Source organism: Podarcis gaigeae (genome assembly GCF_964106915.1).
Source record: "Podarcis gaigeae genome assembly, chromosome: 13".
In the NCBI taxonomy this organism is placed as follows: domain Eukaryota; kingdom Metazoa; phylum Chordata; class Lepidosauria; order Squamata; family Lacertidae; genus Podarcis; species Podarcis gaigeae.
Window position 1 is genome coordinate 56138699 of NC_139689.1, and position 14522 is coordinate 56153220.

General features: G+C 46.9%; 1 protein-coding gene across 1 annotated transcript; it reads left to right on the top strand.

Moving 5' to 3' along the window:
- The first annotated feature begins 583 nt into the window (after positions 1 to 583).
- Positions 584 to 13979, top strand: LOC310830388 (beta-crystallin B3-like). The gene is made up of 6 exons (XM_083710164.1): positions 584 to 1510; positions 2419 to 2511; positions 6644 to 6762; positions 8258 to 8390; positions 8788 to 8930; positions 13690 to 13979. The coding sequence occupies exons 1-6, from the start codon at positions 1358 to 1360 to the stop codon at positions 13853 to 13855; spliced, it is 807 nt and encodes a 268-aa protein (XP_083566290.1). The 5' UTR covers positions 584 to 1357; the 3' UTR covers positions 13856 to 13979.
- The last annotated feature ends 543 nt before the right edge of the window (positions 13980 to 14522 follow it).

Consider the following 14522-nt stretch of genomic DNA (forward strand, 5'->3'; position numbering starts at 1 on the left):
TTTCTTTTAAACTATTCACATTTATTGAAGCAGAAGGTTTTCCTTCCCCTTTTCCTCCCCCATAGAAGACTCCACAGTCTGTTTTTAAATGTTACTCTCTCAGAACAGGATGGGGGGGGGCAAGGGTTGTTCACCTGCAGCAGCCTTGCTTGCTCTCTCTCTGAGGTAGCCAGAAAGAGGGAACAGGTAGCTGAAGAAGGGTCCCAGCATCTCTGCCTTCTCCCCCCCCCCCTCTCCTATACATAGAGTTTGGAAAGGAGAGAAGACTAGATGGGAGTTTGGCAGGGCCCTTTCTTACTCCTGAGGTGGTAGCTATACCATTTTCGGGCAGCTTGGGTCCCAGTTCCAACTCTTGCATCCTACCAGATGATGGCTGCTATGAAGCATAGCAAAACAATTCCACACAAGTTGCAAGACCACAAGTTTCTGGCTTCAGAGAATGATCTGAATGAGTGTTGTGATGTCTTCACCACTTTGCTGAAGCTAAGCTGGTTCTGCAAAACAGACAGCAAAATTCATAAATCATAGAATTGTACAGTTGGACGGAACACAAAGGGCCATCTAGTCCAGCCCTCTGCAATGCAACTAAAACAGCTATGACAGATGGCCGTGCAACCTCTGCTTAAAAACCTCCAAGGAAGGAGAGTCCACCACCTCCCAAGGGAGACCTTGCCACTGTCAAAAAGCTCTTACTGTCAAAAAGTTCTTCCTGATGTTTAGCTGGAATCTCCTTTCTTGAACTTGAAGCCATTGGTTCGAGTCCTACCCTCCAGAGCAGGAGAAAACAAGCTTTGCTCCATCTTTTGTGTGATAGCCCTTAAGATATTTGAAGATAACAATCATAACTCCTTTCATCCAGGCTAAATATACCCAACTCCTTCAACTCATAAGGCTTGATTTCCAGACCCTTAATCATCTTGGTTTCCCTTCTCCGCACATGTTCCAGCATGTCAATATCCTCCTTACATTGCTGGTTCAAATCACTTCCACTCTCTAGAATAAACACGTAGTTTTAATAACCTGGATGAGGATTCTCATGAGCCTGCCTTTTAAAGTCCAGCAACCTGAGACTGGAGGCACAGAATTCTTGCTCCTTTCAATGGAAAGGCCCTCCGCAACATCTCCCTGGCCTTGGACATACGGCATGAGTGTCTGCTGCTGCTGAAAGGGCTTTGGTTTGGGGTTGGAAAGCTGCTGACCCAGAACTTCTGTAAAGTTCTGGCAAGGAGCAGTGCCAACATGCTGATGGGCTGACTCGCAGGCAGGCTGTTAATCTTCTCCAAACTGTCAGCTGGGAGGCCTCTGCATAATGGCTCCGTATTGTGGAGTGGAGCCCTCAATATTGAAGTGAAAGGCAATGGGTGGGGTCTGCTGGATGGAGTTGCTGCTGCCTCAGCACCCCTCGAAAGCCAGGGCTGCGCTCAGAGGCAAGCGCATAAATAGGCGCCTGCTTCCTCTGCCTGCCTGCCTGCCTGCCTGTCAGAGTTTCCAACAGCATCTGGAAAAGGAGGTATGAATGTGTCCTCGCCAGACACATGGTTACCCTGGAGTCCTTCGCATAGCGCTTCCCTACCTCCAGCAAAAGCTTTTGAATGTCATACTTAAGCTTTTGATCCATGTTATCCCCCCACAGCCAAAAAAAGAGGTAGATGAGACCTAAAGACAGTAAGTTGTATGTAACGGCATCTGTCTTTGTACCAGCGACAGCAGTGAGGGAAGGCCAGGGAGATGTCGCGGAGGGCCTTGGGAGGGTGGGGAGCTGGAACACCAGGCAGTGGAATTCCAAGACTGAAACCTGAAGGAAGCTGCAAATGAGGCGGCGTCTTGAACTACAACTCATTGTGGGTCAGTGGGTGGGCAGAGTGCTGAGAGGAATCTTACAGGGTTGATCTGTAGCAGCAAAAATGCAGTGTGCTGCTCTGCAGTTCCTTGAGGTGCAGAGCTTTGAGTCATGCACTCTTGGAGGAGAACCTTCCACGTGTCTCTGCCTCCCTGAAGCTTAGAACTGCAGAGTTGGAAGGAATCCTAAGGGTCAACCAGCTTCACCAGTAATAAGGGATGAGAAAAAGACCAGCTGGGTGTGGGATGTGTTTACTCTCCACCCCTATGTCCCCTGTCTCCAGTCCAATGAAGTTGACAGTTGCCTCCATCACAAATAGGTTCCTCCCCAAAGCTCTCCTGCCCTTTTGGTCTTAAAGCTAGACAATAAAGTAGGAATGACCACTGCCTTACTTTGGCCAGTTCTTTGCAGGTCAATCTCCCAGAGTCCCTGGAGACTGGGAGTCTCCTTATGCAGATGATGATATCTCCATTCTCATGCTCTCTGGCAGAAAGCCTGGCAGAAATCTTTGGCAGAGAGGATTTTCCTCCTTGGAGCAATAACCATCTCTAACTTGCACGGGGATGGGGGCGGGACAGGGTTTGATTGCAGACACCATGACTGAACAACAAACACCTATGGAGGAGATGGCAGCTGCGGAGAGCCCAGAGGAAATGGGGCCAAATTACAAGGTATGGCAAGTGTTGAATTCATCCCTTCCCTGTCCCACAAAGCCCCTGAAGATTTTATACTGTTGCAGGTTTGGGGAGTCAGTCTGGATGATGCCCTGAGCCCCTTCTTGGGGTCCTGTACCCAGTGAGGGTAGAAATAAAGGGTTATATTGCTGAGCTGTTCAGACAAGTTTCTCTGTGAAACAAGAAGCTTAGCTGGCTACTTAAGTGTCCTCAATGGCATGCAATGGTAGCAAGGGCAATAACTAAATGATGGGGCCCTCCAGGCAGATATGGGGCCCTTTTCTCCACCCCTCTCACCTAACTGTTAAGTAAGAGAACAATAGCCAGGAGAGAGAGTGAGTTTTGAGCTGAAAACAGGCTGGAAACCAGAGACCCAGAGACCTGCTTGCTCTGTGCTGGATCCCAAACTGTGACTTGACTAATGGAGAAACAAGATCCTTGGGGGTTTTAATGCTGTGAGTCCATCCATTTATGCTTATGTTGTAAATAATGTGTAAATAATGTCAATGCAGGTGGCGCTGTGGGTTAAACCACAGAGCCTAGGACTTTTCGATCAGAAGGTTGGCGGTTTGAATCCCCGTGACGGGGTGAGCTCCCATTGCTCAGTCCCTGCTCCTGCCAACCTAGCAGTTCGAAAGCACGTCAAAGTGCAAGTAGATAAATAGGTACCGCTGCGGCGGAAAGGTAAACGGCGTTTCCGTGCGCTGCTCTGGTTTGCCAGAAGCGGCTTAGTCATGCTGGCCACATGACCCAGAAACCATACGCCACAGTCTCCATTGACCTTCATTCCAAGGAATGCAACTAGGTAAGCTCCTGGAACTCCTGAATTCTCTCGCTGCTCAGAGATTGAAAAGGGGGCATGTAACAATACATGGTGCATGTTTTACTAGAAGCAGATACCAGTGGTACCTCAGGTTACATACGCTTCAGGTTACAGACTCTGCTTACCCAGAAATAGTGTTTCAGGTTAAGAAATTTGCTTCAGGATGAGAAGAGAAATCAGGCTCCAGTGGCGCGGCAGCAGCGGGAGGCCCCATTAGCTAAAGTGGTGCTTCAGGTTAAGTACAGTTTCAGGTTAAGTACAGAATGAATTAAGTACTTAGCCCGGGGTACCACTGTATTTTTTTCAAAGCTGGTTGTTCTAGATTTAGACAGAAGATGGCACTCTTGACTTCTCCAACAAATCTTTTGCTTGCCAAGAGCAAGTCTGAGCACAGCCCGACCTCCATGTACCAGCAAACATGCAAGGAGTGATGTGATTATCTTTCCATAGCATGTAGTTTGTGGCCTTTTCCAGTGGCATGGTGTTGGGGCAGTTGTCCCAGGAGCAAAATCCTTAAGGGTGCAAAAACACTGACGTTGCAAGCGTTGTAGCTTAGGTCTCAGGCCGGAATTGGGATTGCTGGGCAATCGGCTCCTCTCGCACTTTGACTGGCAACCTTGCTCTCCCAACCCCGGGGACTAGTTGGGTCTCCTGCAGGACTCGCTGCCCAAGTGGCACCTCTTGGTGAGCTGGATCAGGGCAGGTGGCGGGGCAGCACGCTTGCTCCCATGACAGCTGGTATGGGTGCTGCGTGGCCAACTTCTCACCAGGGTTGCCATTTCTGCATATCACTGGGCTAGGATGTGCCAGGCCACTGTCTTGCTAGCCATAGCCCTTTCAGCTGAGGTGGCAACTTGAATAAAAGTTGGGGGGGTGTAAGCCCCGTCCCCATAATTGATCACATGATGCAGTGCACACACACCATTTGAAAGGCAATGCCTATCCACTTTGGGGGGCAGCCCCTCAAATATTTAAGGGAGGCAAAGACCCCTTGGCCCCTAGGAGTTGACTCCTATGCCTGCAGTTGGCAGTTGCACACACCTCCTCAGCCCTTCTGCTTGCACCTTGCACTCAAGGGCATTGCACTCGTCTAAGGCAGGGTATGGGTGCTCACAGGTGCATCCCTTCCTCGGGCCCTCCCTGCTTCCCAAGCACTGGGCTCCCCATAGCTTCTCCCTCTCCCCAGCACATACACTTTCCCCAGCCTCACCTTTCCTGCCCAACAACAGCCGGCTGTGGTAGGAGGTGTTTGTGGGCATGTGCTGCGCATGTGTGCAAAGACAGCTAAGGGTTTCTGCAACAACGTAACTGGTTAGAGCCCACTTCATCGTTCTGGGCTGTCTGTGTAAACTTTCTGGTGGTTTATACTAGACCACCTCCTGCTCCTTTTCTTCTTTTTCAAGAGTTTGGATACCTAAATTCAACTGCCTTCCCAGTGACCTCTTGAGCCTGTGGCATTGCTCCCTATCTCTGGAAAACTCGTCTGGGTATCAGAGAGATCTGAAATCTCAGGACCTGGGGTGCTCCTGACCACTCTGTACTTGAGGCAGCTGCCTCACTGTGTTTAATGGTTGGGCCGACTGCTGAAGAGCCTCCTGTGTTCAGATATGCACAGCCTGTTGGGGATGAATGTTCTTGCAGTGGCATCAGGGCTGCCAGGCTGGGCTGGGCTGCCAGGCTGGGCCTGGTGATGATGGTTGCCTTCATCCAGTGATGGCCTGAAACCTAAGAGTGGCCCCTGGTGATGTCATGGTAGGAGGCCCAGGAAACAGAGGTTACTTGGGAGAGGGGAGTGAAGGAAGGCAGCCCCCCCCAATTTGCAGCCAGCCCCTGCCAAGCTGAAGCTTGATATTTTTTCTTATTGATAAAGGTACTCTCACCCACCCTGAGAATCAAGTCCTCCAGCTGGAGGGGTCCAGGCAAACCCAGAGGCTTCAAATCAGACCTGGAGACCTGGCAATCATATCTTCAAGACCTTGTCGTCTTTCAATGAGCTGGCCATCACTTGCTACATATTTGAACTATTACTTTCCTCGACACACACCTCTCCTTCACTTCCATCTCTTTTCTCTAAGGCTTTTGTTATGAGAATTCTAAGGTCTCAAATATAAATTAAATGTTCATAAATGTACAAGGCAAACACATACATACCATTTGTCTGAAAGAGCAATCCTAAAGCCATTTTGACTCTCCCAAATTGACCTCAAATATTTCTCTGCAAGGAGGAAGGAAATGGGAAATCCTCCCCATTGTCTTTTGCTTACAAATCCTGTCTTAAGGGTGTGTATTTGTGTATAAGGGTGAACCTGGCTGCCCAGGTAATGCCCAGGTAATGTAATCAGTGCAATCAGTGACCATTATCAGGTATCCTGGCAGACAGGATTTCTGCTGTAGACCACCTCCTGTGATTTATTTTTGCTGTAGACCGCCTCCTTCTGTGATGTATGTATGATGTGTTTTTTTTTTGGGGGGGGTCCTGAGCTACAGGGTGGGCAGTTTCAAAAGTCTGTGTAAGGACTCACGCTCCATTGTTCAGGGTTCTCTCCTCCCTCCTGCATGTGGGGAGTGGGGACCCTGTTGCAACAGTTAATAAAGATCAGATTTACTAGCCACTTTGCTTCTGTATATACTCTGGTTGGCCTCTGTTATTTTCTCCAACTGATAGGAAACCCACTTGGATACCCCATAAGGGAAAAGGAGCAGTTTTTTTCTTATAAAACTTTCCTTAACAAAAGTTTTCCTGCACCTTTCTTGGGCCCCTTGTTAGAAGCTACTTTTTGAACACTGTCCCCCTGCCTCTGTGGTTGTGTCCTTGTTGTCCCTGAATAAAGTCTTTCAAATTTCACCACAATTGTGTCTTAATTGTGATGTGGTGCAGTGGTTAGAGTGCTGGACCAGGGAGACCCGGGTTCAAATCCCCACTCAGCCAGGCCTATCTCACAGGGTGGTTGTGGGGATTAAACGAGAAGCGGGAAGACTATGCATACCACCTCAGGCTCCATGGAGGAAAGGTGGAATACAAATGAAAAATAAGAGCTGCTGGAAGCTGCAAATATATTCAGAGAGTCTTCATTCTTTGGCCTTCCCTCCTCCACACAGAGAGAAACAGCTTTGTCTGTCCTAAAGGTGTCTGTGTCCCCTTTGGTGGAGGGCATCTCAATGTGGGAATGCTTTTTTCTCCCCCTGCAAACAAGCTGGCTGATAGCTTCTCTCCCAAAACTGTTTCTCCATCAGTACATGCTCCTTTTTGAGGCTCTTTACCCCTTGATGGCTGTTGGGCCACTTGGCTTCTGTGCCCTCATCTAGGTCACCCTCTTCGAGATGGAGAATTTCCAGGGCAGGAAATGTGAGCTCATGGATGAGAACCCCAACGTGACGGAGAAGGAGTTGGACAAAGTGGGCTCCATCCAGGTGGAGGCTGGCCCGTGAGTACCAAGCATGGGAGAGAGCAGGGAGCCACACCGGGCTAGAAGCACATGTCTTGAAATCTGAGCATTCTCAAGGAAAGCTAGATTTTAAAAGCACCTAATTTTGATTTGGGTTTTATCCCAGAAGCTTTTGTGAGGAGTAAAAGTAGTTTGAGAGGTGTATAATGCTCCTAGTTGCCCCCTGAAGGCACCTCTTTTCTAGTTCTGGACTGCTGGCAAAGTTCTGGTTGGGGGGGGGTGCCAGTCAGGAAAGGCCCGGGGGCTGCAAAGCTGCAGTGAACTCCCTTAGGCCTCCTCAGCTCTGTGCAGCCAATTACAGGCAGCTGTGTGTCCTTAAAAAAAAAAAGCTTTAAATGCTGTGCCCGCAAGCAGAGCAAGACGTGAATTGGCTAAGAGGCTGAGCTACAAATCAGGGAATTGCTCCTGTCACAAACTCACTTCCAGAATCATAGAATTGTAGAGTTTCTAGAAAAATAGATGCCAGAACTATTTGGCACCTAAACACCTCCTTTGTTCTCTTATAATAATGGCAATGGCACCCTCTCTGAATATGCCGGAACTGAGTTCTGGTGAGTTCCAGCTGCAAAAAAAAAAAAGGAGCCCTGGTTGGAAGGGACCCAAAGGGTCATCTAGCTCAACCCCTGGGCAGTAAGTAACCTGGCCCCTCAGCCTTCCTGTCTGAGTTATGGGGATAAAATTGGTACTGATTCTGATAACTGCTGTTTTTAACCTGTGTTTTCTTTATTGACAATCAGCACAGCTTCTAGAAGTCTTGTTCTGGCTATGTTAGGCTCTTGCAGAAAAACCAAGTATCATGTGGCACTGCCCACTTCCCAGGGCTCCTTACCTATAGAAAGCACAACCCACCTTAGTGGGTTCTTAGAAGAGAAGAACAAAAAATAAAATAAAATCAAACAGAAACAATTAATTTCGCATATTCCCAAAATCAGGTTAAGACTTTACATGGCTGGTCTAGGTCAGAGGGAAATTAATACACAAAAGTTAGAGGCAGTGTTACAGGGGCCATTTACATGTTGATAACACAGACATTCTGGCAATGGGTAGCAAATTAACTATTGCTGGCAAGGAAAAAATAGATATAAAAGAATAATAACCTGGATGCCAACATCCAGGTTTGGGGCATGTACTCTCTGATGAGACAAACCCAGCAGAGATTTAAAATCACAAAATATACAGCAAAGTAAAGTGAGGAAATATGGGCTGTTAGATATGCCCTTCTGAGTTCCTTCCAAAGTTCCCCTCTTCCCCAGTATAGAAAAAGACCACATGTTTAGTAAGTTAAAAATGGTTTATTTACAAACTTCCTAAAGGTCACATTCATGTGCTTTTCCATACAGTATTCAGAAAATGCTGCACAGGAATTCAATATTGGCTTGTGATAGCCATGTAGTCTGAATTTCGAGCAACCTCTTTACACGCCAAGCTTCTCAGGTTGACTGAGGAACAACAATAGGTTTGATTCCTCCCACAGGTGGCTCGGGTTTGAGCGTCAGGCATTCAGTGGCGAGCAGTTTGTGTTGGAGAAGGGCGACTACCCTCGCTGGGACTCCTGGTCCAACAGCCACTGCAGTGACAGCCTCCTCTCCATTCGCCCCCTGCTGATTGTAAGTCACAGATATTTGCCCACGAAAGGGCAGTGGCCATGGACTAAATTATGTGTATCTGTTATTGTCCTGACCTACATTGGGGGAGGACACCCCAGTGCCTTGGACAGCCCTTGTATGCCAGTTTCATGCTCCCTTTATCATATCCTGTGTGTTTATTCAGGATATTTATCCTTCTAGCCCCATGCTGTCCACTCTGGTTGGCAACAGCTTTCCAGGAGCTCAGGCAGAGAGCTTCCTTCTCATCACCTGTGTTCTGTATGCATAGCAAATGTCCTGGTACAGCCCCTCCCTCTTCATTGTGAATATGTCGTTCATTGTGAATATGTGGTTGCAGGGGGAGAGGGTTCAGCCACCCCCACTCCATACCAGCTCCCATCACTTGTTCCCATTGCAGGACAGTGCAGACCACAAAATCCACCTCTTTGAAAACACCAGCTATGGGGGCAGGAAGATGGAGATCGTGGAGGATGACGTCCCCAGCTTGTGGGCTCATGGCTTCCAGGACCGTGTGGCCAGCATTAAGGCCCTGAATGGAATGTAAGGAGGAAGCGGGGGGGGGGGGGAGGCAAATCCTGTAGCCCCATGCGAAAGGTGGAGGGGTGCCTCTGCTTCAGAAGGGGGCTTCTTTGCACAGTTGCTTCTCTTGGAAGAGCAAATCCCTAAACCAGCTTCCTTAGAATTAGTATATAAAGCCCTTAACAATTTGGGACCAGCTTGCCCCATATCTTTTCCCCCTTGACCGCTGCAATTGGCAGATCTGGCATTCTTGCAGGGGCTGCATAATATCTATTCCACATTTGTAGGAAATGGATATTTTAGTGTGGCAGCACCTACACACTGGAACTCCCTTCCTATTGACATCAGGCAGGTGCCTTCACTGTACTCTTTTTAGCACCTGGGGCAGATCTACACTCAGGGTTTTTAACCTTGTTGTTGTTTAGTCGTTTAGTCGTGTCTGACTCTTCGTGAACCCATGGACCAGAGCACACCAGACACTTCCACTGCCTCCCGCAGTCAGACTCATGTTGCTAGCTTCAAGAACACTGTCCCACCATCTTGTCCTCTGTTGTCCCCTTCTCCTTGTGCCCTCAATCTTTCCCAACATCAGGGTCTTTTCCAGGGGTTTTTAACCTTAAGGAAGGGCTAAGAAATGGTTTTGACAGCCACATTATGTCCTAATGAGTTGTTGAAAGGTGACACCAGAGGGCACTGCAGAGCAGCCACCAACCGGCAGTAGGAAGACAGCTGCTTTGACAAATAAAAAGGTAAAAAAACCTGTGACGTTTTAGAATGATATATCTCTGTTAAAACGATATAGAACGATGTAGCCCTGTTAAAAACATTCTTGTTTAGCCAAACCTACCCAGTTGAAAGTTAGTGTTTTAATCCGCTTTTAGCCTTTAACTTTTTGAAAGTCTTAAATTGTTATTAATTCTTCTTATAGACAATTTTATTGTTTTATCTTTGTTGTAAACCACTTTGAGGGTTTTCTTTTTTTTACAATCAAGTGGAATATAAATTGTATGAAATAAATAATGATGGAACTCACTGAAGGTAATCCAACCGATTTTGGCTCATTCTGGCATGTGGGCTTATCTCCCCCCCCCCAAAAAAAAAGATGAAAAGAATAGGCAGGAGGCACAGAAACCCCAAAAATGCAGGAAGGAGGAGCTGGTTCTCCAAAGTGGTGGCTCTGAGCTATTGACTACAGCTCCAACACATTTGGAACAGACTTTCCTTCAGGAACAACCTTCAACTTCCTGAGCCATTTTGGCGTTCCTGAAGCAACCCCCATAAATGTTTCTGCCAGGACTTGATCTCATTTTAATTGTCCACACACCTTGTCCAGGCCCCCTTTTGCTCTTTGTCTTTCTCTCCCAGTCTCTGGCCTCCATCTTCGCATTATTTGAAATGTGAGGAACAAGGGCCAAGACTATTAGCGTGGTTCTTGCTCTTAAAACCTGTCTCTCATTATAGATCTTTGTAAGCTACTCTGATAGTCTTTTCCAGCCAAAGAATTTGGGGTGATGGCAGTAAAAATGCTTCAAATATTATAAATGAATGTAATGTTGGCTCTGGGAGGGACAATGGCCAGTGAGAAAGATCTATTAACAATTATGCTTATAACCAGAGTGGCTGGTGGGTGCTTGAATATCTTTGGGCATTTTGGTCTTATATATTTTATTAATCAGATGTCCAGTACAAATGCTCTCTAGGTGCTGCATAAAATGAGATTAAAACAGAAAAAAATGCAAAGCAATAATATACAAGGTCTGGGCAAATAAAAATGGATTGGTCTCTGGTATTTTTCCCTGGGGAAAGCATTCCACAAAAAAGGGAATTAAAAAGTGACATGAACAATGAAAAATGAAAAGAGAGTTGGATTCTAATTCTGACTAAACATTAGGAAGAACTTTCTGACATTAGAGCTGTTCAGCAGTGGGACAGATGACCTCAGAAGGTGATGAACCTTCACTGGAGGGTCTTTTTAACAGATGTTGGATGCCCATCTGCCAGGGATTCTTTAGTTGCGATTCCTGCATTGCAGGGATTTGGCTTATAGTAAGGTTACCAGATTTTTTAAAATGAATCTGGGGACGCTATAAACAAACAAACAAACAAACAAACAAACAAATACTTACAACATGTTCAGGACGTTGATGCTGCAGCGATGGCGGTGGCAGTTGGGCGGCCGCCACCTTGACCTCAACCGCCATGTTTCCCCTTCCTCTGAGGCTTCTATCTTCTTTCTCCATGAGCCTGGGCAGCCCCTGAGTTGTTGGTTCTTCAGTGGTGGTGGTGGGGGAAGCGGTGCGCAGTGGGTCAGGCATGGAAGGCAGAGAAGGAGGGCCGAGAGCAGCGGCAGTGGCTGGGGCAGCGCAATGCCTCCCTTCCCATTGGAGCAGCCCCAATCCCATTCCTACTTGTGTGCAAGCAGGAGGAGGCGGGGATCCCTCAGCTTCCTCTTGCCTAAATGAGAGATGCTTGCACGTCCTGCTTGCACGCAAGTAGGAGTTGGGAGGCTGCTTCGGTAGGCATAATGAAGCCTCCCTTCACAGCTTAATTGCTGGGGTCAGGGAAGGTGGAAGTAGCTTGGAAGCTGCACCTTAGAGCCCCTGCACTACCATCATATGGGGATTTCTGAGCAGCTTCTGAAGCCAGCCAGAGCCAACTGCTCTGGGCTGCTGAGACTCCCGCTGCTGCATTTCCCGGGGATATTAGATGAAATCCAGGGACATTATTCGCAAATCCAGGGAAACGGGGACTTCTAGTAACCCTAGCTTATAGGGCCATTGGGGTCCCTTGCAACCCTACAGCTCCATGATTCTGTGAGTCTATGAGTTGAAAACTGTAACAAGCAGCACAGGTGGCCATAAAATGCCCAGGAAAGCATCTTGAAGGACTATTTGACCAGTACTGTACTGAGATGTAATTCACCCAGAGGACACTGATGGGTGAGCAATCTATAAATGAATGAATTCCTTTGTAGCATTTATATCCTGCTTTTTTCCAGTCAGATGGCCTTTGTGGTGGCTTAAATGAACTAAAAATAACCCCCTCAAAAAAACATAGTAAGCAAATTAATTAGAGCCTGCATCACAAACAAATCTCAGAGACCTGGAATGTGTTGCTCAAAACTGAAGGATATGCAAGCATAATCAAGGATTGGGTTTTAAAATAAATAGAGTTTGAGGATGTCCTTAAAATCATGCCCCCCACCAATGCAAATAGCAGCCCACAGGAAGGGGGCAGAGGGCAGGCTCCAATCCAGCTTATATTATTGTAACCAGAGTTTGGGAAGTTCATTTTTGAAAGGAACTAATACTAGATCATGCTTGACATGCCACAACAGAAAGTAATTCCAGTTCATGTTTTTCCCTTTACAAAACAAAGTGGTTCAGCTCCCAGTTTAGTACAAGTTGTTGGCATCTGTCTTTCTCGAGAAAAAATGGAGTTCACGTAATGTTTCTGAATACCAGTTGCTAGAAGCTCCTGGTTGAGGGCTTCTCCCCTTTAGTGCATCTTTGTGGCCACTGTGAGAACAGGATGCTGTACTAGATGGCTCTCTTTGGCCTGATCCAGTAGGCTCTGCTGATGTTGTTAAATTCATCTAAATGATCCTCCGGGGCGGGAGGGAATTCAGCATTCAGGATGTCAGCAGCTACTGTACTGGTGTGACATATACTTCAGAAGACATTGAACCACACAGACAGTGGAACGTGACTCAGTAGGTTCATTTCCCTCAACAATTACGAACTTAGAGAGTAAAAAAGTGTGTAAGGAAATGAAATTGAAGATAAACTAGAAACAAACCTAGTTTAGTTCAATCAGAAATCATGGGAACTACTTTTATGCATAGTTCAGAGATTTTTGAACTAATTCTGTGAACTAATTCTAACACACATTCTGCCTGAATTTGCCTTTGAACGGCACCTGGAAATTAAAACTGGTGCAAGATGATCTTATCTTCCTGGTACTTGTGCTGACGTCTAATTAATTTCAGGACCCAATTCAAGATGTTGCTAACTCCCTATTAAGGGAAACCATTCTTTCTCCAAGCTAGTGCCCAACAGACATTGCTGGACTCCATTCATGGGTGTAGCCAGGGGGCAGGGGGGACTGCCCCCCAGATCAGGTAAATCAATAAAAATACATAACTAATGGAGGTTTGCCCCCCCCCTAACATAAATCATGGCTACTCTCATGACTCCATTTCCCATCAGTCCCAGCCAGCATAACTGATGACCAGGGATGATGGGAACTGTAGTCCAATATTCACCAGCTTGGGGAAGTGTGCCGTAAACTGTTTGGGACACGGCCTTCTTCCATATGAACCTGAGAGCCCACCACATTTACCTTGGGACCTTTGATCCAGGTTCTTCCACCAGGAGAAGTACATTTCGTTGGGATACAGGAGAAGACCTTTTCGGCTGTAATACCCTGATTGTGGAACTACTTCCCAAAAGAGGCTTCGTGTGTGTGTGTGTGTGTGTGTGTGTGTGTCCTTTTCATATTTTACACCAAGCTTTTTCAACTTTCATACCTAACCTACCATATAGCTCTGTTTTGTTGAATCTTATTATGTAAATGAAAATTTCATTTTGTAAATTGTCTTTGGAGAGGAACTGTTGAGAGCCCAAAGGCAGTAGTTCTGGCTTCAATGAGTAGTTCTGGCTTCAATGAGTAGTTTGGATCTTTGGAAATGAGTTGTTACTGCGGTGAGCTGTGTTGGGAAGGATGCTTGGCTGAGCCTATCCTGATAGGTCCTCCTTCTCTTGCCCCTCTGTCTCCATAGATGGGTGGGATATGAGTATCCCGGGTATCGTGGCCGCCAGTACGTCTTTGAGAAGGGTGAGTACTGCCACTGGAATGAGTGGGATGCCAGCCAACCTTTGATCCAGTCAGTGCGGCGCATCCGGGACCAGCAATGGCACAAAAGAGGCTGCTTTGAGGAAAGCTAAAGTAATAGCGAGTCACATTCGTCAAGGAGAAGAAACAGAAATGAGACCCTCCCCTCCCTGAAGTGCTGGCAAAAGGCCGTGTTTTGCTGTCTAAATAAAAATAAAGCCTAATGTTCTCAATAAAGTTCTGAGCCTCCAAGGCTTCTGCTCTTTGCTGTGTCTCCCCTCGTTTGTCACTTGATGGCAGAACTTTGCAGGCAGCAGGTCCCCTGTTCAGTCCTCCACCGCTTTAGTTAAAAAGGACCTCAGGTGTTCACAGGGCTGGGGATGGCCACAGAGAGTGGACGGGCTAAGTGAATCTGGCACACTCTAAGGCAGCTTTGAATGTTCCTATGGCTTGTTCACTGGGAGCAAAGGTGGTTCCTGCCAGATCCTTAGGTAATATCACCATCAAGACACAAGTGATCTTAAAACACATGGGGAAATCAAAGTCTTCACCTTGTGCCAAAAAAGGCCATAATGCAAGGCTGCCAGTACTTAGCATTGGTTCATCCAGTTTTGCCCTTGCACTCACATCAGCCCAAGCTCCATCCATCATGTCTCTTAGGAGTTTTTGTCACACACACACACACACACACACACACACACACACACACACACACGGATATGCAAAAGTTCAGACCCAATACATAGTATATTTTTATAATACATTGAAATAAAAGAAATG